The 25,453-nt window shown below is 38.1% G+C and overlaps 2 protein-coding genes across 2 annotated transcripts in view; one reads left to right on the top strand and one right to left on the bottom strand.

Moving 5' to 3' along the window:
* tax1bp1b (Tax1 (human T-cell leukemia virus type I) binding protein 1b) overlaps window positions 1-25,453 on the top strand; it is a 1,153,251-nt gene that overhangs the window by 1,061,638 nt on the left and 66,160 nt on the right. The window lies entirely within an intron of this gene.
* On the bottom strand, window positions 13,443-18,166 carry tril (TLR4 interactor with leucine-rich repeats). The gene has a single exon (XM_028818223.2). It carries the CDS (start codon window positions 17,889-17,891, stop codon window positions 15,627-15,629), a length of 2,265 nt encoding a protein of 754 aa, XP_028674056.2. The 5' UTR covers window positions 17,892-18,166; the 3' UTR covers window positions 13,443-15,626.

Raw genomic sequence — 25,453 nt, 5'->3', positions numbered from 1 at the left:
TATTTTGTAGATTCTCATCTTTTACATGTGCATCCACCACTACTGACAAATAAAACAGGGAACCACTGGAAATGTTCTGCACAATGCAGCAGGTTATGTCAACAAATATCTGAAAAAGTCACTTCTCCTCCTCTTTGAAATTGTAGTTGGTATTTACATGATATTTATGACCATAAAAATAAAGAATGCAAGCATCTTAACTTACTTAAAAATTAATGAAAGAGGAAATAAGGTTCCTATATTGTGGGTCGGTGATATATTATACATACTGTAAATAAGCATGTACTGTACTGAGATTTCTGTTTCCCTAAAAACAACCTCATGACTGCATTATCTATAGAACATAATGATTTGATATTTCCCTGACACTATGAACTAATCGCCAAAATGAGCTGTTGCATCCAATATTTTACCTTGAGACTTCAACAGAGATTTTAAATCTTTATTGGTTACTTCATACACACATGCTATATTTAAGAAATTTGAATTTCAATTAGTCATAGACCCTTCACAACCAACAGCTAACAAAAGGACATCAATCAAAGCAATTTTATAATCACTTGAGTAGAATTCTCCTGTGTATAAAACCAGCTAACATAAGTCTATCTGACCTCTTTTTTTCAACTACATGATACTGTAAGGTGCTGTAAAAAGAATAGGTATTTTAACATATGAACAGGGGGCATGTAGCAAACCCTCTTGTGGTGCCCCTGTTAATCTGCCCTATCAGACAGAGACCAATTGCTACAATACACAGTCCACTGCACTCATCCAGTGATGGTAAAAGGATAAACCCTCGGCCCCGAAGATGTCCAAGCTTAGAGTTGTTACCTTCGATGCTTAAGGCATGTCTGACAACAAAGCGCAACTCCTTAAATCACTCAATGCTGACATTAGATAGATAGATAGATAGATAGATAGATAGATAGATTATATGCCTGCAGGAGACCCATAAGACCTCTGCACCTCCCACAATACCAGGACTGGACCTTGTCATCTTCCATCCAAGCTCAGTTCACAGAAGTGTGATATATGTCCGGGACAAATCCACCATCCTGGCAAGCAGAGATTTTACAAACGAGGGGATTGAGATCCTGGCTGTGGAAATGGAACACCTGAACATCATCTTGGTGTACAAGTCACCTCCAACCCCTTTTAATTGGCCCCAGGCAGTCCGGCTTGAACCAAAAGCTCACCTCATAGTAGGTGACTTTAATAGTCACAATACCATCAGGGGCTACAGTCAAACTAATAAAGATGGTGAGGCTGTGGAAGAAAAGGCACTAGCTAATAACCTCACAATTCTCTACAACACTAAGGACAAGCCATCCTTCCAAAGTGCTCAATGGAAACAAGGGTATACTGCAGACCTGGTTTTTGCCACTATCCAAACTTTGAAAAGTCCACCACAAATTTCATACCTAAATCCCAACACCGACTGATCCTAACTGACATCAAGCCCATAATAAGACCTAGAGAGATACAATCAAAACCAAGGTTTAACTTTTGGAAAGCCAACTGGGAGAAATTTACTGCAAACCTGGAAGCTAACATCTTAAATATCAGACCCATCCCACAGTGCTATGCAGAGTTCCAGTATACTGTGTGGGAGTGCTCTAAAAGTAACACCCCATGAGGCTGTAGGAAAGAGTACATCCTAAGGTCTCAGCAAAGAAAGCAAGGCACTTTACAGAGATTACATCCAAGCATATAATGAGGACTCCTTTACTGAGAATACAATAGAGCTCAGGGAAACCCTAATGACCTTGTTAAGTGGGGAAAGGAAAGATCGGTGGAAGGAAGTCATAACGAACATTGATATGACTAGTAGTAGCAAAAAGGCTTGGCCTACAATTAGGAAAGTAAACTCTGATAAGAAACCTCCCAAACGTATGGGAGCTTAACACCTAATGAGGTGGCACACCAGATGTTACTCAATGGGAAGCCACCAAGTGAGGAAAAAGATTATCTCAAAAAAAATAAAAGACAGCATTGAGTCATGAACACCAGTGACAACCACTTTGATCCATTTGTCACAGAAGAACTGAATGACGCTTTAAAACAACTGAAGCCTGGTAAAGCTGCTAGAAATAGATGGGATTATAACAGAGATCATACAGCACTTTGGTGGTAAAACTAAAGAATGGTTTCTCTCATTGCTTAACATCTGTGCTGCATCATATCGCATCCCAAAGATCTGGAGAAGAGCAAAAGTTGTGGAACTACTGAAACCTGAAAAAAACCCAGAAGATCAAAAACGTTATTGCCCAGTTTCACTGTTATGCATCTTATACAAGGTATATGAAAGGATGATACTGGCACACATACCCCCGATCATTGAAGATCAAATGTAACCAGACCAAGCAGGCTTTCGCCCCGGTCGATCTTGTTACGGCTAATTCTTGAACCTAACTCAAAACATTGAAGATGGGTTTGAGCAGAAACTAATTACAGGGGCAGTGTTTCCGCTGCCTATGATACAGTGAACCACAGGGTACTTCTTCTGAAATGTGCTGCAACCATACAAAACATTCCACTGGTTTATATAATCGAGTCACTACTTGTCAACAGAAGGTTCTATGTAGAAATGGACGGTAAAAAGAGTAGTTGGAGGAATCCGAAAAATGGACTTCCTCAAGGTTCAGTGCTGGAATCCATTCTGTTCAATACCTGTACCAATGACCGGCCTGTTCACCAACATTAGGAGGTTAATTTACGCAGATGATCTCTGCTTAGCCTTCCAGTCTGTTTCCTTCCAAGATATCCAAAATAGACTTACCAATGCCCTCAGCATCCTCTCAGAGAATTACATTAAATAATTCCTTAATGCCAACCCAGGGAAGACACAGGTCCGTACCTTCCATCTTAACAACAGACAAGCAAATGAAGTATTGAAGAACACTAAACATCCTGTTTACTTAGGCATCACCCTCGATAGGACACTCTCTTTTAAAGAACATATTCTTAAACTCAAAAAGTAGATATCCAGTAGGAATAATCTCTTTTGCAAACTAGCAAACACATCCTGGGGAGCAGACCCTAAGACCCTGTGATCAACGGCCGTGGCACTCTGTTACTAAACTGCAGAGTATTGTGCACCAGTGCGGGTTACAACAACAACAACAACATTTATTTATATAGCACATTTTCATACAAATAATGTAGCTCAAAGTGCTTTACATGATGAAGAAAGTGAAAAAAAGACAAAATAGGGCTAGGTCAACCTGAGCTAAATAGTTCCTGCTGAATCATCACTGGCACATTGCAAACAACATGCCTTCCTGCTTTATACAGGCTGGCTGGGATCGCACCTCCCTGTATATGACGAGAAACCAGTTCAAGAGTAGAAAGGTTCAAGCAAACTGATGGACTCTAGACACCCACTTCACCACCACCAGGAAGTAAATTGCTGACTACCTTCTCATCGGAGATTCGCTAGAGTGGAATCCCTGACTCCAAAGCAGTCCACAACACATAGGCTCAAGAGGTGGCGAGAAACTGACCGTAGCCCTCCCAGTGAAGCTCTGACTACATCTGAAGGGCAACTACCCATTGGAACATCCCTCTCTAGGAAAGAATGGGTCGCACTTAACTGAGCTAGGTCAAAGGTGGGCAAAACAAGGAACAACCTATTTAGATGGGGCCTCACAACAAGTGCTGAATGTCCCTGTGGTAAGCCCACCCAAACAATGGACCACATTCTTCATGAATGTTCCCGAGGTCCTACATGCACCAATGAAGATCTTAAGGATGCTAAAGACGCCGCTCTTACCTGGATACGGCAGTGGCGTGAGAAGATATGATGAACATATTAACACATTATTATATTGTCATATTTATTTTTGAATATGACACATTGTTATAAAAAAATATTTAATAAACAAAATGTGATAAATAACTACAGTATTTGATTAAGTCCCTGGAAATTGTTATTAACAAATTAGAAAAATTATGAATGGTATAACATTGAGGTGCGTTCAGTTACTTAGTTAACTGATTTGAGAGTTAAAGTATTTTGCATTTTTTAGTTAATTCAAGGATGTCAGTTATTACATTTTTATTCATTAATATTTTGTTGCAACGTCATATTCAAAAATAATAATGTTAAAGGAATGCTATTACTGTACTGTTAGTAGACTTCATTAAAGCATACTTTGCAATATCATACAGTTAAAAATGTAGCTCAAATAGGCTTTTGTTGGCTTAGTATTTTTCAGACAGCAGATTCCAATTTTATAAAAAAAAATATACTGATTAATGCCCTGTTGTTGGTTGTGGAGGGTCTCTGACTAACCTGTAATTCACATTTCTTAAAACATAACATTTTTGAATAAAAAGTTAAAATCTGTTTAAGTCTCCAAGTAAAACTGTTGGTTACTTCTGACAATGACAGAGAGCAGGTACTTGCAGGATGATGCTTATCATAATTCTTTTCCTCTTGCATTCATTTCTGAGCATTATGAGTATTTGATTAACATGTTAGTGTATAGGGGGTAAGAAAAAAATCTGCCATGACCTATATTATTATATGAAACCTACGTTCTATTCAAATTAAGCAAAAACTTATGTGAATTTACCTTTAACATTAGCTTAATAAGTTTGGGCTGTAAATACAGATTCAATCATGAAAACACAAACAAATATTTAAGAATTTTTCTAACTATTTGCTGTTTTTTATGCATTTTTAATCCTGCTGTGCATTCTGTAATTTCTTCCTCAATAGCTCCTATATCTATTCCACTTTCCCCCACAGAGAAGGGGAGAACATATAAACCTCAAATAGACAAGAACCATGCACTGGATTTCAACATAGAATACTTGGATCTATGATTCAGTGTCACTAACCACTGTACCACCATGCAGCCCATTTTATACAGTATACCATACATTATTGTATTCTAGATTAAAGGTACTGTACACTTTTTGTAATCCTGTTATTCTGCAGACTTTATGATGAAAAATAAATCACACACAGCTATTTTTTTCTAAACTGGATATTGTTCACATGTTGAGTCACATAAATCTTCCTGCATATGGCAGTCAGATAGCCCCTTGTATTTTTGGTTTTCTTTCCTTTCCTCTAGATTGAAGGCCCTGCTTGGTGCCACACCACAAAAGCCTTTCCCAAATAGGAAAGAAATAAATTATAGTGCAGTTAGTTTCACTGACTGGCAAGCAACATTTTCAGAAGACCTGCGAGTCTAAAAGTACACAGTTCAAGTTAGCAGGAAAAGCTCAGACATCATATGCCATTAGGTCAGGGTTGATGTGTTGAATGTCACAACTTTGTGCACTGGCTGGGATAATCCTCCTATTTGTACAATCTATTGATGCCTTTTTTTATAGTGGTGGATCACTAGAAGCGTATTTTAGCACCAATGTGCACACAACAGCTTTACTCCTTGAATGAGACGACAGTCATGGAGAGCAGTTTAATGTTTCTAATTAACTGATGGGTGCAACACTGGATGAGACCTCCAGACAAATTCTGCACTGACCTGAGCCATTTTGGCCAGAATGTAACAGTTACAGTAGTCGTGTCTTCCTTTTGTGGGATACTTTGTAGTCTAACCAAGAACTCTTGCAGTCTAACTGTGAACACTTAAAAATACTTTAATACTGCAATAATTATTATTAGCCGTGCTCTACAAACACCATTTCCCTAATAATTAGGGATTTTGAAATAAATAACATTCTGAAACTTGCTTAATCCAGTTGCACATGGTAAAAACAAGAAACACTTCAAACACTAAGTTGGAATGACACTATTTCTCTCATGCACACACCCATACTCAGAAAAACCCAAGACCTATTTGGAATTGCAAATTAACCCTTACAATGTCTTATTGTACAGACCCGAATCTTTTTTGACTTGACTCTGATGTCCTGATGCCCCAGGCAACAAATTTTTCAACCCAAGCCTATTTTATATTAACTGACCGTTTTAACCTGTAGTACCGATAATCCTAACTTTTGGGGCAGATAACATTCAGTGTTTTTATGTGTTGAACAGTTGACATTTAAGATGTGTTTCCTGATTTCAAACACAAAACTAGATCAAAATTGACTCAAAGACACTGTAAGGGTCTAATATGCATGGCACTGGATATGTGGGAGAAAAAACTAAGTATCTGAAGAAAAACACATAGACACTGAGAAAATATTCAGATGTTACATGGACAATAACCAGACATGGGATTCAAACACAAGATTCTGGATCCTTGAGGCAGCAGTACTGAGCACTGCAACAATGTACCACAGGTGAAATTATTAAAAACAATATTTTTAATAAAAATACACTAGTGCTTCTCTGTAGCAATCACCAACGCAAAGCCTTTTTTAAGTACAGACCCAGGGTACATTCAGGTTCCAATCCGGGTTGTTTGTCTTGTGGTGGGTTTAGCAATGGGCAGTAATCAGCTCATGCTCCCAACCAGCCTGGGTAAAACCGTTTACATATATCTTTTACAGCTGAAGCACAGGCAGGTTAAGTGACTTGCTCAGGGTTACAGAGGATGTTAGAGGTGAAAAGGCAACCTTATATTTAGGATCAGTTCCTCGCCCACTATGCCACACTATCTGCATAAAAACAGAAAATGTTTTTTTTTTTTCAAAGTTTGCAAGCAAGATTCTTTATTTTAAGTTAATGAATATATTAAACACATTATTACATTTACCAATGAAAATGAAGTAGTTTACATTTTTCTTGGATCTATCATGCTCACACATGACATAAAATGTCACATTTGCTTGAAATATCTAAGAATATGTAAAGGGTTTAATTAGATTCTAGTCAACTTTGAAAATCTGCTAGTAGACCTGCTGCTTCTTTCACTCATTTAAACTCACTTGACCTCAGACAGACTCAATCAAAATAAAAATCTGCTATCTTAAGGAGCAATTTCCTGTAATAGGCAGATGGTCGCATCAAAGAGAATCTCTGACAGGCATTGTTACCCAACCAAAAAGAGAATTATGATTGCTAATTGAGTGAAGGCTGTGTTGATCCACAGGAAAACAGATAAGACTCTCACTGACAGGGTTCATAGACAGAAGATACAATATATCTGACAGTTTTCACACCAAGAATATACCCTGCCCTGTATCACACAGGTTTTGGCTCTGTTTAAAAGAAGTGTCCACATCCAAAGCAAGACACAAAGTCAATGAAATTAAAGCAATTTTTAACAAGTAATAAATAAAATTTTAATGGCAAAAAATAACCTTAGTATAATATCAATGTAAGGGCAATTAAAACAAATATGAATGAGGAAGAGTATCTGGGTTCATTGTTTCCAAAATAAGTGCCACAAAACATGTCTCGGGTAGATTTAGCATAGTCAAATAAAAGACAACTCTTTTAGAAATGAGTCTCATTCTTGATTGTCAAGCTACTTCATAATATATGTAAAAAAAGAGGAGATTTTGTTAGGTCATTACTGTCTTTCCAAATATCCATATTCAGTGTGATTAAGCAGTGATATGCAGGTTAATTATCCATCCATCCATCCATTTTCCAACCCGCTGAATCCGAACACAGGGTCACGGGGGTCTGCTGGAGCCAATCCCAGCCAACACAGGGCACAAGGCAGGAACCAATCCTGGGCAGGGTGCCAACCCACCACAGCAGGTTAATTATTCCAGTAAATTATTTAATTTGCTGATTGGTATGACAAAGTTAAGCAGCTGGCTGATTATCAGAACACCCGTTGCTGCTTTGTGATATTTGGTAATATGATGATTACAAATTAAGATTTGATATTCTGATATTATGTAGTCTAATAATGTTTCATTACATGGGAAGGAGGCAATTCATTTGTACCAAGAAAAAAAAAAAACCTTTGTTGACAGTATGGGTACAATGTGCAGAAACACCTACCACCATTAAATCTCAAAAAACAATTTATGCTTATCCTAAACTGGTGAACCATTTTAGCCACAGGTGTTGACAACTAACCAATAATTAATTACTAAACTGCAGTCTCACAAAGAAAATAAAGGTATGTAGTCTGGGATTGATGTGTGGGCTCTGCCATGATTTGTACTCACGTGAAATATGTTTCAGGACTGTATACCATTTGGTGGGATGTAAATAATCCAGAGGCAGTCCTTAGTTTCTGGGCCTCTTAAATCAATCTGCATAACTAAAAGGATGTAGGATACCCATGAATCAGTGCCGACAGCCAGTGTTAAAGAATCTTCAAGTGTTAAAGCATCCAGGGCAAATAGACAAGAGTAGTAAGATTATAATTATTGTTAGTATACCTAAGGAGCTTACACATTTTATGCTCTAACTTTGTTTTCATAAAATGTTTTTACTATTTAAACCCTTTGGCGTATAAGTTTCTGTGTTAGTGTTTGAGGGCCACTGTTAGAGGTGCTTTTAAGCCCAATCAATCTCCTGCACCTTAACTGAGCCCTCATTTCACTGACGCTACTGTGCCTCCTACAGTCATTTTTTTTCCTACTTTCTAGCCAGCTTGCCCATCTGAAGTTTAACTTGACCTTATATGGCCTCATGTGCAATCACCTCATGCCAATTTGGCTACTTAAGGTCATCCTTGTCACTCAACTACCTTCTCGGCAGTACTCTGACAATTTATTTCCTATGATGCACTATGTGACTTAACCTTTCATACAATTAGCTGGCATAAGATGAAGCATGGTAACACTCATACATAATTCAAGGAAACAGTTAAAATGAAGTTGCTGATACAGAAATCATAACAGTATTCACAATGGTAGAGCCTCTTTTGTAATCTTTTGTCAATGGCAAACTGAAAATCATGAAAAAAAAGCCCTTTTCTGAAGTACTTCTAATTCATTTATGTATGTTTTAGGGGGAAAATGAAAAACTATTTGTACACTCACCACACAGCCATCAAACTGAAACCACTGTTTATATTTGTATAATGTCATCTGTCGACCACACAGAAAATAAGAATTGTACAGCCAGAAATACTTTGATCAGCTTATCCTGCTTGGTTTCCCTTTGACTGCGCAGCTATCAAAGCCTAATGCAGACATGCATGTTTGGTTAACTTTCATAATTTTGTGGGAAGCTTTATTTTTGTTTCCAAAGTATTGTCCCACAAAAATTGGGAAATATTCCCATTGAGTATGAAGAAAAAAATAAAGCTGTATTATCTATTTATCCATGAAATACATGGGAATATCAGAAACAAAGTCAACTACAGCCATTTATACCTATAGTGAAGTTGAATGGGAAGAAAAACATCAATATGAGATGTATGATCTGCCTCACGTTGTCAGTGTCACTGAGAGAATGTGTTATCTTTCATAAGAAGAAGCAAAGGCAGGAAACCTTTGTAAACACTTAGAAAATTGACAGATGGATGGATGAAACTATTTATAACATAAATAACCCTGTCATAGTTGCAGGAGCTACTTAGTATGGGTGTACTCAATTTTTATGCTACTATAACTTTATAGTTTGTCTTATGTCTGCACCAGCCACATTCCACTGAAATGTTACTGAAAAATACATAGATATAAAAACACTACATACAATAGATAGGAATCAATGATACCATATACAATTGGCAGATATGAAAGAGACTTTGTTGATCCTAAGAGTAGACTGTCATGTTACAGCAGTTGATACATACAAACTATCCAGAATAAACTAAAGATGTAACACTAAAACAGGGAAAGAAGTAAATATATCTGTCCATAATCTAATTAAAATTAATACATGAAAAACGAATAACAAACATAGTCCATCCAGAGGTTATGTTGTAACATTTAACTGCAGATTTTAAAAAGACTTCTAGTAGCCCTAACAAGTGCAGTGTGGTAGAATCAGCCATGAGCTAAAGGTGATCCACAGGTTGACCACAGTATCATACAGAGAGTGAGACAATGTGCATGATAGCTAATGTCACAGGCAATACGTTCTTCTATTATTCCCTTCATAGACGGCAAGCTAATCCACACAAAAGGGGTCTTCCTGATTAATTTATTAAATCTTCTGGCTTTTTCCTTTGCACCCTTCCCCTCCATAACCTATCATTTACGGAGGAGGAGCGAAAGCTTTAGATTCATCAAAAATTTTAATCTCCGGTTTTCAACAGATCTCGATGTTTTAGGGTCCTCTGATACTGAAAACATTGGTATCTCGATGATGGGTGTGTGTCTGTAGTGTGTGTGTGTGTGAGTCACAGTTTCTTGAATACGGTCTAGAGCTAAAGCAGCTGGATGGAAAAATAACAAACTTGAAACTTAAACCTGTTATGAGATGATGATGTGCTGAATAGTTTTTGAGCCAAATCGTGCAAGACACTCTAGAGAATCCCTCAAATACCACAATTCTGCAATTAATCGTGAATTCTTCTCGTCAGTTGCTATCGTAATGACCTATTTTATGATCAGAAAGATCAGCATCAGAGTGGTAAATAATTACTGAAATGTTATAGAATAGTCTGGATAACTGGGTTCCTGAGGCGTAAAGTCTACTGATGCTCATGTCCGAATCATTTGATGTCCTTTTGTTTCTTTTCCTATGCCCAAAAACGTGAACATCTTACTTATCTACATATAAATTAGGCAGAACCACCTAGAAGAACTATGTAATCTATAGATTGCATTCCTTGAAGGGATTAAATGTTAAATGCTTAGTTCCAGAAATATCCAATTGTGGTATAATACCAAACTATCAATCAGTCATTTGGAAGGGATGAGTGGACAGATGTATGACAGACTGTGAATTGTATCCCCCAGCCCTTTTTTCAAACCTCTGGGCCGCTGCATACTACCAGTTACTTTAGCTACAAAATAATAAGGTAGGAACCCCCGGACAAGATGTTGGTTTACTGCAGGGCATATTCTGGCACACCAAACCAATATAGCATCACTAACTGGCCTATCAGCATGCCATTAGAAACTAGAGAGTCCTGGGAAGAAACTCACACTAACACAGGTAGAACAATCATGGAAGCCCTACTCTTTAGTAAGGATGCCCAGGGCTTTTTAATGACCACAGAGAGTCAGGACCTCGGTTTTATATCTTATCCAAAGGACGGCACCATTTTTACAGCACAGTGTCCCTGTCACTGCACTGGAGCAATGGGATCCATATTCAAACCACAGGGTGTGTGCCCCCTGTTGGCCTTTCCAACACCAACCCATGCTTTTCTGAGATGGTCTCCCAACTATGCTGTGACCAGCTCCGAATATGCTTAACTTCAACTGGATTACATATTCTGATGTGCATGTGTTATGAATGCTGTCATTTCTAAATTGTTCCAAAAATGTCAATACAGAATAACCCACGGTAGTTACAAAAAGTGGTGCAGCTAGTGTAGCCACCTGCAGCTGTGTTCACTTTTTTGCCAAATTCTCACATACTCCTATGTTGAAATCGGTTAGATAGCAAATTATTAGCAAGACAGTTCAAGTGGACTAAACAAATCCCAAGTACTGTTAAGAAAGGGACAGATGTGCATAACAAGCAGCTTACTTTTCCTGACTCTACAGTTTAGAAGACAAACCGACTATAAAAAGGGCAGAATTCCACCTCAAATTAAGAAAGAACTTTTTTGTAATGAAAATTAGCTACCACTACACTAAAACTTCACTCTCCAAAAACAGCAAAAGCAGAAGGCAAAAAAGGCAGTTTTAATCCTTCTACAGATATAAGCTTCATTTCTTTAAGCTTCCACAAATAAAAAACACAAGGCACGTAAAAGGATTAAATAGTTACATAACAATATTCAGTATACTGAATATGACAATAAAAGCAATAAACATCAACATTAAAACAAGAAAAAGAAGATTAATATATGAATATTTTCGTGAGTAGAAATTCATTTTAAGTGTTCCAGATATGACAATACAACTTCTGATAAAAAACAAACAGCAGCAATGATTCACGTCTACAAATAAAGGACCCGTAACATTCAAAGTGGGGTGCAACACTAAAACTAACTAGTAGCTCCAGAGTATTATTAACGGTGTATCTTTTTGGAGCAACATTTCACCATATGAAAGCTAGTCATGAACAGGATTTTGCCACTAAGAAGATATTAACATAAAACATGATAGTTATCTAATTCTGCTGTACTTAGAATTTGAGGACACTTCTTCTTTCGGCTGTTCCTGTTAAGGGTTGCCACTGTGGATAATCTTTTTCCATATTAGAATTATCCATCCATCCATTTTCCAACCCACTGAATCCGAACACAGGGTCACGGGGGTTTGCTGGAGCCAATCCCAGCCAACACAGGGAACAAGGCAGGAACCAATCCCGGGCAGGGTGCCAACCCACCGCACATATTAGAATTATAGAACACAAAATGAAAATTATGACCTTAGTGCAACAAATGTATTTCCTTTTATCTAAACAACATTCAATTAATTTTATTAGAATAATATTCCATAAATTAAAAATATTTTAAAACTGCTTTTGTGTTTTTTTGTATTTTCAAACTAATCAACAACAAATACATGTTTTAAAGAATCCATGTAAATTATACGGACATATGAAAACATAAAAATTGACTACTAATTAATTAAAGATATTTACTGTTATTTCTACCCTGATTGTCCAGCTCAGGGTAACAGGGAGCTGGGATGTTATAGGTGAACTACTATACATTTACTCTTATTGTACTATTCATTGATCTTTATAATCATGGATAAAGTTAGAACCAAACTTTTTTTTTAAGTAATGAAATAATGAAATTTGTTATCATTAAAAATTCTGGGCTCCTTCTAAAGCTTTCCATTTACAATAGCACACTTACCCTCATTATTCTTGGACTGATACTTCTTGGTGTTTTTTGTCTCTGTCTCATATCCCTGAGAAATAATTTATGCATTCAACAAAATATTCCCCATTTTTGTAACTCAGCTTTAGATTAAATTGTGAAGATGAGCCACAAACTCTCTTGAGGGCATCACGCAGAAATCCATTCTGGCTTTGGTCCATTCCACTATAATACTCACACAATTTAACATTAATAAAGAAAGTTATGAACTAAGATTTTAAAATACAAATGGGTTATTATGTGTAATGTCTGAATAAAATTAGAAATTCGTATTTACAGACCTAATTATACATTTTCTAATAAACATTAAACGCATCAGTGGAATTTCAGGGTTTTCAACAACAGTTTGACACAAAGCATCCTAATACTAAAACATTTAAGTGTAGCACATCAAATACTAATATAGGAGTGACAGATAATGTAGATGATATGAGCTCACACACATACAGTACACCAATGGATACACAATGGATATACAACATAAACAGAGATACATATGTATAGTATATTTAAAATATGTACACATATGAACAAGGTAAAACTTAGAGATGACATGTAAAACCACTGAAAACAAAAAAGTACTGGTGTTAAAATCTAATAAGTATGAGTTTAAATTATATTAATCACAGTAAAAAGAATCATAAAAACATTATCTCTATATACACTTTTATTTTTATAAAAATAAAAAAGTGAATTAACATTTTCAAAAATCAAGATACAGATTTTTTTATATTTATATATAAAAAGGCACTTCTTCTGAAATCATACAGATTCCAAGTTGCCAGGTGGCAGTAAGTTTCCAAAAGGAAAAAAAAACATGTACCTAAAAGAGTTTTAAAAAATCCTCTATGCATTTAGAATTGCAGTTTTTTTTCACATTGTTTGTATTCCTGTTCTAAACATTTCTTCATTAATACGCCCTGTGTGGCAAAAGGAGTAGGCTATCAGAATGTGCAGTAAATCTTACAGTGAAAGATAAAATTATTAACATTAATAACTGAGGGTTCCACTTTGCTATTGGTTTTTGTAACAACATAACGCTCTTAAACATCATTAATTCAATTTAGGATCACAGGAGGCGAGAGCCTATCTTGGCACTACTGGGTGCCAGGCAATCACCAGACCCACATAGCCAGTTTACATTCACCAATTCATCTAAAAAGTACATTTTGGAGATGTGAGGAAAACCAGAACACCTGAAGGAAAACGTCTATATTTATGTATATAGTTATACACAACAAAATGTACATAGCTATATCACAAAATTATGTAAAATGCAAAAGTACAAAATTGAGAAATACTCTACCTTTCTCCTAAATTTGGACAGTGGTTTAGGGTTCCTGTGTTATCACTCCAAATACCAGGGTTTTTATTTCTGTTCAAGTCACTATCTGCATGGGGTGTGCATATTCTCCTTATGTTCTCATGGATTTTCCCTGAGGATTTGGATTTAGTATTTCAAATTACTCTGTCAGTGAGTGTAGGCGTCAGCATGATTGCTTCCCATGATGGCCTGGCATCCCATCTAGGGTTTCTTCCTGTCTTACACAACAGCTGATTGGTCTGGCTTCTTGTGATCTTATAAATGGCTAAAGCACATTTGGAAAACAAATGGGTGGAGGAGAGATACATTAAACACTTAAAAATATGGTGGTTGACAAATTTGTTTTTATTGTTTTAACTTATATGTACTTGTTTAAATAATTTGATGCATCTTTCCTTAAACCCACTCAGGCTAGTCAGGATTGCAGGGGGAATTTAAAATCTGTCTCATGCTTTTAGGATCTTGAGACAGTGCTCAAAGTAACCTAATTAACTTAGTCAAAGCAGTTCCTCTCTTACACTATAACACAAGTAATACAATCTGTGCTTTCTTTGGAAAATGATCAGATAGTAAGACTAATTGCAACAGCAATCATGTCTTAAAATTAAATATATTTTCTTTCCAACTAAATTAGTAATATTCTGGATCAATATAATGAATGACAGAATAATTGATTCTGCAGATTAATTCTAGAAACTATTTTTATTTCATTGTGTTGGAATTCAGTAAAATTATGAATCGTGTGTGTATAAATGTTTCATGTGTACATTAGAAACATACAGTATATTACATATAAAGGCCACTTCTTATAACCCTTATAAAGCACTTAACAGTAGAACAGATGTTTAGGTAGGTTCAGAACTAAGATACTAAGCATCTCAATTTTAAAACACCTAAATACAAATTTTGGTAGCTAAAACAAAAAAAGGCACACGGATAAAGCCTCTCTTTTACTGTTCTCAAGGTGGAATGGGACTCCTACTTTTAACTGTTTTGTTCTCAGTTTTTTAAGACATAAAATGGAAAACAATGTCACCAATGGCTTTTTTTTTTCAAAAATAATTACATTTTAAGAAGAGAACAGTACCCTTTGCATACAGTTTATAAAAATATGAAAATGCATACATACACTGAGATAAAAGGCAGTTCTTTATCTCTTGGCTTGTCAGGCCTGTTTCTAGTTATCATAGTCAAATAATGTCTCTGGTTTTCATCTAATTATATTCCCTTACAAACTAAACAAACTATTTTATTTCCAAAAGACAAACAATAGATTTGAAAAAGAATACCTTTATTTCAGGTACCGGGCTTTATGTTTTGGTTCTTTTTTGTTTTGTTTATTTTTTTTGCAATAGCTGGATAAATGTATAACTTTAATCACCATGATGATGAATGTGAACTCAAGGGATTGTTTTCTTTTGTTATAAAAAGTGTAAACACCACTTAAGAGCATCAAATTTTACATAAACTAAAAGATGTCTGTAGGAACATGTGAGAATTCCATGGTGCAAATTTTAATCGGGGAATCGCTGAATTACTTCTTCCCTTCTTTCCAAAAATCGGTCACATGGGAATTCAATTAGATCAGCCTCATCAATGGTGCACATGGCATTTCGAGGGCGATTTGACTGGTATCCTGTAAAGTCAGAAGACACCCCTGTGCCCATGGAGCGCAGAGGCCTCCTTGTTGAATACATCTGTCTCACATGGACTGCTGACTTCCTTTTGTTGAGTCTTTTTCTCAGCAATTTAGCGATCCACACAGATGCCACCATAAAAACGAGGAAAGCATTTATACCAAGCATAATTACTGTCAGCAGCTGGAAGTCCACTATTCTTTTTTGCTCAGGAAGTGTTACGACCCCTGTGCAATGATCTCTAGAGGCAACCTGGCACACTTGCTCGGCAATCACACTCTCGATACATACCATGTATGTGGTGTCTTCCTTTAATTCCTGCAAAGTGATTGTGTTTGACCGATCTCTGACATAAATGAAACGATGAAATCTTACAGGTTGGCCAAACCTATCAAAAAGGACCCTAAAATGCACCAAGGAATTCTTGGGGCCTTGGTGGGCAAGAACTTTCCACCGAATGGTTGCTGTATTGGAAGCCACGTGCTCCGCTGTGATATTAAGGATAAAGTGCCTGTTGAACTCACACGGGTCGCTCACCATGGGGAGCTCCATCCCATCTTGCTGAAGTAGATTAAATTTCTCAGCTTTAGCTTGAACAGGGTGGGATGTAGATGTTCCAGGAGAAGGTATGCTTTCCTCCACTGTAGCTTTCAATGTGATGTTTTTATCAGCAGATCTCGCTTTTCCAGGGGAGGCATCCTTAGTAAGCACAGACTTCACAGTTGTCAAAAGTCGGGACCGGTTGCTACCAGCCTCCTTTTTTCGCTTTGGCTTGCCTGTTTTGCTAGTGTCTGGCTCTCCGGGTCCACCCTGGTCTGCCTGAATGTTCTGCTGACCTGCTGGCAGCAGCTCCTGTTTCTCACTGACCTGGATCAGGGAACTGGCAGAATCTGGCAGAGGAAATAAGCAGGCGTCAGGGACACTACCTGTGGCCTGCAGCTGAGAACTGTTTAAATAGTCCAAGTATTTCCCTTTCAAAAGTGGAGGGTGGGAACACTGAACAAACACCGTAAGCAGCTTTCCCTGGGAGTGCGCTGAATTCATCCATTCCTTAAGCTGCAGAAGTCTGCAGTCACAAGTCCACATATTGTCATTCAAGTCCAGGCTGTAAAGCCCACCATTAAAAGAAAAGACCGCCCCTGACAAAGCCGTGAGGCGGTTATTTTTAAGCTTTAGCACTTTTAGTGCTTTCAACTCTTTAAGTGCACTGGGGTGGACACTTGAGATCAAGTTATTGCTAAGGTCCAGCTGCTCCAGCTTCACCATGGAGTCAAACAGTCCCTGGGGGATGTCTGCCATGAGGTTGCCATCCAAAAGCAACTCCCTGAGACTCGATAGACCCTTAAAGGCCTCACTGGCCAGGCTACTGATTTTGTTGTTGCTCAGGGAAAGTTTAGAGAGCTTCTGAAGGCTTTCAAACACTCGATTTCCCACAAGCTGGATGTCGTTCTCCGACAGCAGCAGCGTGGTCAGCGAGCTCAACGGCGCGAAAGTGTGCGCGTTGCGTAGCGCAGTCTGCTTGTTGCCAGAAAGGTTGAGGAAGCGTAGCTTGGCCAACTTGGCAAAGGCGTTCTTGTGCACGTAGCGGATTCGGTTGGACTCCAGGTGCAAGTACAGGAGGTTAGTCAGGGACTGGAAGAGGTCTTCCTGCAGGGCTTCCACGGCGTTGCCGTCCAGCCGCAGTTTTATCAGGCTGTCCAACCTGGAGAAGACGTCCTGTGTCAGCTTCTTCAACTCGTTGTTGTTCAAGTACAAAATGCGCAGCTTCCTCAGGGACAACAGGGCACCTGGAGGCAAGCTGCCTACCAAGTTGTTGCCTAAGTAGAGCTCCTCCAACCGCATAAGCTTCTCGAAAGTTTTCGGATGAATAAGCTGAATCTGATTGTACTGCAGGTCCAGTCGGATCAGCTGGCTGAAGCGAATGAAATCGAAGGAGGACACGTTGTGAATAAAGTTTCCTCCCAGACTGTAGATGAGAATCTCCTCTGGGTTCTGGGCGGTGGACTTAGGCACGGCTCGCAAACCCCTGTTGGTGCACAAGAGGTGCTGGGGCTGCTGGCAGTCGCAGCGGTCAGGACACACGGAGCCTCCGAGGGGTAGCAGAGTGAGCAGCATCAAGCCGCTTGTCCACAGGTTGGCCATTCCCGGACACAAACAGCGGGAGCCCACCGCATTCCTCTGTGGTGCTTGAAAAGTTAACGGCTGCGGCGCCAATCGTCTCGGGTGTTGCGTGCAGGGCAGCAGCCCGCTGGTTGGTGCTTCTTCATTGAGGTGGCTGGCTGACCGTGGTAGACTACTGCAGAAAACCAAATAGAAATTGTGCACAGCACGAAGGGGCAGTCCGCTTCCTCGGCACCTTCCCGAGTGGCCGTCTCGCTCGCTCACTCACTTTCTCTCTCTCTCTCGCTCACGTCTCAGTTTACTTGTGGCCCTCCCCCAACTCCACCGCTCCCGTCTGTGACGGGGGTGGGGACGGAGGGGCGGGGGGGTGGTCATAAAAGGATGGGGAGGGGGGCGCTGGAGGTGAAGGGTGGGAGACTCTTAGCTTGGTGCTAAAAAATGGGTTTATTGGCTTGGCGACCCATATTTACAAAACACTCCAGGCACAAGGCTTCAAATTCACATATAAACATGAACGCTACAGCCCCTGGACTTAAGACAACATCCTCAACGGCCAGCTTCCTCCAGCACACATACACACAGGTAAACATCCCGAAACACGCTCGTACAAAAAAAAAAAAATCTGGACTACAGACAGGTTTATAAAACACCAAGAAAACAAACGGAAACACGAATTTCCTACACTTTTCCTCTTGGATGCGATGCGCGTTAAGGTCATTGACATCTCCCGGCAATCAACGTAATCTTACTGAATTTATTTCTTAGCATAACGAGACACATCGTGTATTATTACAAAAAAAAAAGATTCGTGGTGTGACAGAATAGTAGAAAAAGAAGCTCAACAAAGAGAAAGGCAGAGCGAAGAAGGAGGAGGTGGGGGTGGCAGCGAGTTCAAATCTCCCAGGACAGCCGCAGATGTTTTAGATTTGATCGTTCAAAACCCCGGCCAAATTACCAGCGATTCTGCTAAGATAGTTCCAGAATTTGTTATGTGTTTCACAGACTTTTCTTGTTCGTCTTTTTAAGGAACATTTCCATGCTGGTTTCACGTTTAGACACTGTTCAGATTTACAGGGGTTCTCAGAGTTTAGTTCCTGCAGCCCCAATTACAGTTTGATGTACTAAACGTGTTGCCAGCTCACGTGTACTTAGTTACAGGGTTGTCCACAAAAGCTGCAAAATATCCGCTTGTTCCTGTAATTTTTATGAAAAGAAATGTTTTAACATTAAAACTTTATTCAACTTGAAAATACAACTTTTAACAAGTAAATATGTATTGTTAGAAAAGATAGTTTTCATCTCCGTGCAGCCCAGTATTGGAGTGAAAAATGAATTGATAGGTCGATAGATCAGTAGGGATAAGCTTCAGCCTCTACCCAACCCTAAAAGATGATTATGTAAACTTAAACAGTTAAATGATGGTGAAATATAGAAATAAGCTTTAGCACCTGCATTGCTGTACGGAGACGGAACAAATGAAAGGCAGCGTTCTTAAACCATGTTAATCCATTTCAGGGTAATGGGGGGCCAGGACCTCTCCTGGCAGCACTAGGCAAAAGGCAGGAAATACATCCCTGGGGCAGCAGTCCATTGCAGGGTATGCACAATCAAAGACCAATTTGGAAACCTAGCCTGCACACATGTAGACGCAGAGAGAATGTGCAAACTGTGCAGGCTATGTCCAGGCACAGCATTTTAACCAAGTATTATGAATCTGTGAGGCAGAAGTGTTGGTTTCCGTGCCACCTATTAAATACTCGTATGCATTGATTAATAATGGAACAAGGGAGATATGAGAACTGTATGTATTATTATTATTATCTGGCTGATGACATTTTCTAAGTTAACTAAAAATCAGGATACATTACAATTGTTTACCAGTATTTTTTTACAGTTGAGAGCACAGGCAATTTAAGGGACTTGTCCAGAGACACACCAGTGAAACTGTGGCGAGTAACTGAACCAGAAACCTTGTCGTTTTAAATTCCAGTGCCTCAGTCACTCCACCATAATACCTGTTATAAATTATTATAAATAATTTAAATTAATATGGATAGGCACTGGTTTCCCTATGATCTTGTGTTTGAACGAAGGAGTCTGTAAAATGAAAGGATATGTGATTAATATTAATGGTGTATGTGAGAGTTTGCCCTGTGACAAATTGGCACATCATCCAGATTTAGTCCCTTCCATACTCCTGAGGGTGCTGGGAATGGCTCTGGCTTCCCATAACCATGTAATTATCCACCCAGAAGGTGGCACAATAATATATGTCAAAAATGAAAAATCCTGAAGTCACTTTTAAAGGTGTTTATCCACTAGCATTGCTGCCAGAGTAGTGGTGTAATTCCAACACAATGTCACCCAAACACAAAAAGCACCAAGTGTGTATGCAGAGAAGATAACATGATACAAAAGGCACACATTTAAATTCTGTTTTACAGCTAAACATCAGCTTGCAGCTTATTTTGTAGTTTTGTTCCCAGACAATTAAGGAGGAGTTACTGAAGGTGTTCATTTTTGTATTATGCTCTTCACTGAGTAAATGCTTAGAATGCTGCAACAAGTTTAAAGGAACAATACTAACGACTAATTTCACAAATTCCATGATGTAGACAAAAATAGAGGTTAGATCAATAGTACAGAGCACAAAGCCATATTGAAGAATGCAGTGACATGCTCATTGAGTGTTTATTTTAAAAACTGAATTATTTTTCCAGCCTGGTACTTGCTGCTTCACTAAATGCCAACCTAAATTATTACGAGTTGACAAAAGGCAAGTTACATTGCTTGTTGGAGTGCTAGTGTCAAAGAGGTGTAAAGTACCTCAGGGACTCCTGGAAGCTTATATGGGTGAACAGAATCCAACAGATTTATTCTCAAAGTGGCATCAGTGAAATAATAGCACATTGCAGCAATAGCACATAGAAGGAGCTAGACCACATGGGGTATAGCGGCAGCGAATATGCTCGGCTCCACTGTTTGCAGTAAAAAGTGTCAGGCCACAGCTGGAACACATACTGAGCAAATTGAGTGGTAATACAGTATGTTGCCTCATCCAAAGAAACTTGTTCAGTTAGGTTCTTAATGATATTAGTGGAGCAGATAAATGTTCCAGTGGAACCCATACCATCATAACACTGCATTCCTGGATATTGTTTTCAAGGAGCCACATTATCATCAAGATTGTCATTACCCCATTTTAACAATAATTCTCCATTCCACAAAGCAAAACTTTGTGGTCCCTGAAATTCATATTTGACTTCATCTTGCTACAGTTGCCTTCTTCATGACTAGATTTTAAATGAGCATCTGAGATGTGGTGTCATAGTGCTATTTGTAGGAAGAGCCTGGTAATTTGCATTTAGCAGAAATGCTGGGATTAATCTGCATTTGAAAGTGTATGTTAGTGACACCTCACAGACTCCATGTCCTGACACTTCTGGAGGTTAAGGGGAGACTAACTTTTTTCTTAACTGATTGTACTGAATGAACATATCTGTTTTTGTAGAACAAAAAAGAAAATGTGGGTTTTGGTAAAGGTAGAAACATATCACTGTGAGTGAATGACAAGGTTCTATAAAAGGTTGCCAAAATCACAATGAAATTTAATATCAAGATGACCATAATTTGAAAATGCTCTGTATCAAGGAGATAAGCCATAACTTTTAAACGAAAGGTTGTACTTTGCTTTTAGGGTAACCAAATAGTATCAAAAATGCTAAATTGCTATGAAATAAATTAGCAGAGACATTTAGAACTCAAATCAATATCCTTTGAATCACATTCTCCTACAAAACATTCAACTCTAAAGCCTACTGAATATTCATTCTCAAACTCACTTAAGTACAGTTCATGGTTGCAGTTGCTAGAGTCTATCCTGGCAGCATGGAACATAAGGCAGGAACAGCATCAATCCATCTTGGGTCCCGCTCACACATACATACTGGAGTCATCTTAAAGTTTTTAGTTACCCTAACTGGCAAATCTTTGGACATATGGAAGGAAAACCAGAATACCTGGTTAAGAAGCAATACAAGACACATGTAGAATGTACAAACTCCACACAGACAACAACCAGGCATGGAATTTGTGACCAGGGCACTGGACATGTGAGACAGCAAGGTAACCACTGAACTGCCCTCCAGTGATATCAGTTCATTCTCAAAAACACTTGCTTTCAGTCAAAGCATAGGTTAGTTCACAGTTTACACAGAGCCACAGATTGAGCTGGGGACAGGATTTCAACCACACAACCTTTCAGGTCCAGATTTGGTTTTGTTTAGTCATCTGTCTAAAAGCTCAATCCCATTTGAGCATGCTTCCTGCATGTTCAAGAGCAGATTTTCTGGAATTGCTTTATTTTAATAATATGTTAGCCAATATACATGTGTTTGGGATTTTCGGATAACACGACTGGATGTCAAACGTATGATTTACATAACACGAGAGAATGGAGATTTTTTTATGGACATTTTAATACTGTTTGCAATTTGTTCAGCATTGATCTCCATAGAAGTCTGTTATGTCAGGAAATTTGTTATCTCCTTACTCCATAAAAACATGAGATTTCATTTTTTTCTCAGGCGTTACTATAAACAACACAGGGTAAGTAACAGAAAAAAAAAAACATTATTGATAGAGTATTCCTTTAAGAGTGTTTTTAAATTTGTCTGGTTCTTTCTCTTTAAATGAGTTGCACAAACCTGACTTCCACATACCTAGATTTTGCATTCTCAAAGCACTCGTAGATAGAACCTTCCCATCTATAATCAATTCTTTGCAGTGTGGTCATGTTCAAAAACATGTTTTGTCTAGATACCTGTCTTAGCATGTTACATGTAACTAAATTATTAAAAAGCACTTAAAGTTTATTTAAAATTTAAAATTGCTGCAAATCACAACTCTGTTTTTGAAACATAGTTTAAAAACAAAATTACATTCTCATAACAATTAATAATGACCAGAAAAGTAATTAAGTTTTTAACAAATATTTCACATTTCCACCTTCCAGCACAGTTGTGCTTGCCTCTTTTTCTCACAACCAATAATGTACTACCTGACAAAGGGTTAACAGGTATGCAAAGTTCATCTGCAGTCTCTGCTTTTTTTCCATTCTGTCTGTGTACATAAAACATGAGACCTCAGACAGACGAGTTTCTCTTCTGTTTGTGAGGTTCAAAATACCCACATTCCTTATTTCTCATTGCTGTATTATATGTATTGTACTTTTGGATGAGCATTTATTGGTTGTCAGCTCTATGCACACAGATCCCACCATGGTGACCAAATCAAAAGTTGTAAGAGCGAGTCCTGGACTGGTTGGAGTAAGTTACTGGGTAGGTCACAGTAGGTGACAGCCTCCAGAGCGTTGGATACGTTGTTTAGTGTAATATGGCTTTAACCCAAAGGCACCAGATGTACCAGGTAGAAATCACAATAAGACAGAAAAAGTCAGTTGTCTAAAAAGAGAAAAGTAATACAAGAACATGAGATCAAAACATTTATCCACTTAAAAAATCTACTACAGAGAGAAAGGATAAGAAAATGTTTAGGCTTACTGTAAATGGAGTTGAACACGAGGGCTCGGTTTTATAGACCAGTCCAGCAACCTTCTCACACCCCAAATTTTAACACATTTTTGCATGCCGCTGTGAATTTCTGTCTGCACATTTTACAGATAATGTACATGTCCTACTAGGATGACTCCAAAGCAGTTACACATCACATAATGAAAAGAGATTTTTCAAAATACTGTATTCTAATTGTTACAAATTTTGTCAACTTGATTGTGGACCTAATCTATCCTAAACCACAGTTTCTGGGACTCTTCTCTGATTCAGTGTCTTTAGGTCAGATCAAACATCAGGAAATTTTCTTAAAATTTGGATTATTTGTTGAAATATTTGGTAATTGAACTTCTGCATACTTCTCAAACCCTGCGGTGGGTTGGCACCCTGCCCGGGATTGGTTCCTGCCTTGTGCCCTGTGTTGGCTGGGATTGGCTCCAGCAGACCCCCGTGACCCTGTGTTCGGATTCAGCGGGTTGGAAAATGGATGGATACTTCTCAAACCAATTACTTCAAAGAGAATAACCACCAAGCTGTGCACAAATAATGTTTGATATGGGCAGGCATAAGACAAACTAATTGGGTTTTCAAAAGATTCACTTGTGGGCTTTCCACAACAAGTTTTAATTATCAGTTACTGGGAGATGTTGTTGTGTCACCTCTCCTTTGTAAACTTTCATCAGAGAGGTTTTCTAATCTTTGTGTGCTTTTGTAAAATATGTGGTAAAACTGAAGTTGTGTCTGCCCACATATGTGTACACCCAACACACACATGCACTTCAGGGGGAGCATTGGTCAATAGTAGGCTACCAACAACTGGTTAATTAAAAAATAGAAACAACAGATTTTTTGTTAACATTCATTTTAATTTTATTTTCGTTAGTTGTCAAGTAACAGTTTTATTCATTTTAAACTCAATTTTTTGTATCGTTTGTATTTCATTTAATAAAATGCCTTTGTAGTTATTTCAAGTTAAAGGTTTCTTTAACAATACTAACCTTGGAGTAGACTCATAGCTGTTTAGGTGACTAACCCGCTTGTTTCATGGTCTCCCTATATGGACTTTTTTGTGCTAGCTTCCTTTCAATTTTGCTGACTTGCCAACATCCCAATTGGCAAGAACAATAAAAAGAAGTGTCACTCCCAAATGGACAAACCTTGGAATACATCATAAAAATAAAGCTAAATACATTACTGTGTTTATAATAAAATTCAGCAGCACATTTTTCTGCTAAAGAACTTGTGGTCCCATAGGTTTATATTTCTTCAAATTATATATTTTGTCCTTCCTCACTTCCATATGATTGTTAAGTATATGATAAAACTTACTGTATGCTAGTTTTATATTTTATTATTCCAATGTTAACTGAATCTTTTTGCAGCCTTTTAAGCTAGCATACTCTACCCTTAAGTCAAAATGTAAAATTAAATTGAACTGAATTAAAATCTGTGTTTGGTAGAGATGTAACCGAAGTTTGCTGTAATATCTGGTCAATGACTGAAGCACATAAAGGTTAAGGACTTTTGTCCTGTATATGTTGTTAGCAGAATATTTCGATTTATGTACATTATTAATAAAAAAATAGATTTGCCTAATTTCTAGTTGCCATTGTAAATGCAGCTGTCGTACTACAGTGAAGAACAGGATCTTCCAGTTGATTCTTAAACAATGTACAGAATTCAACTCTTCACAGAGTACAGACTTAATTAATTTGTGCCAGACACCAGCTGATTCAGCTCAACATGGTATATTGTATACAAATAAAGTTGAAAAAGTACATCCAATATTACATGTGAGATGTCATCTCACAATATGCTCTGGCAATGTCCTCCCCTTTCATTCCATTGTACCTCCATGTACCATAGGGGTCACTGTTGATCCTCACCTTCTGAGGCTAATCTTAACAGTCATGCCGCTTTGGCAGCTGATTGTTGTGTACTTTCTGCTGCAGTTTTGTGAATAATGTGACAATCTTTATCTGGACCACCTGGTTAGACAAGGTTTGAGAACTG

This window comes from Erpetoichthys calabaricus, chromosome 13 (assembly GCF_900747795.2).
Source record: "Erpetoichthys calabaricus chromosome 13, fErpCal1.3, whole genome shotgun sequence".
Classification (NCBI taxonomy): domain Eukaryota; kingdom Metazoa; phylum Chordata; class Cladistia; order Polypteriformes; family Polypteridae; genus Erpetoichthys; species Erpetoichthys calabaricus.
This window is presented reverse-complemented; position numbering and strand designations above follow the sequence as displayed.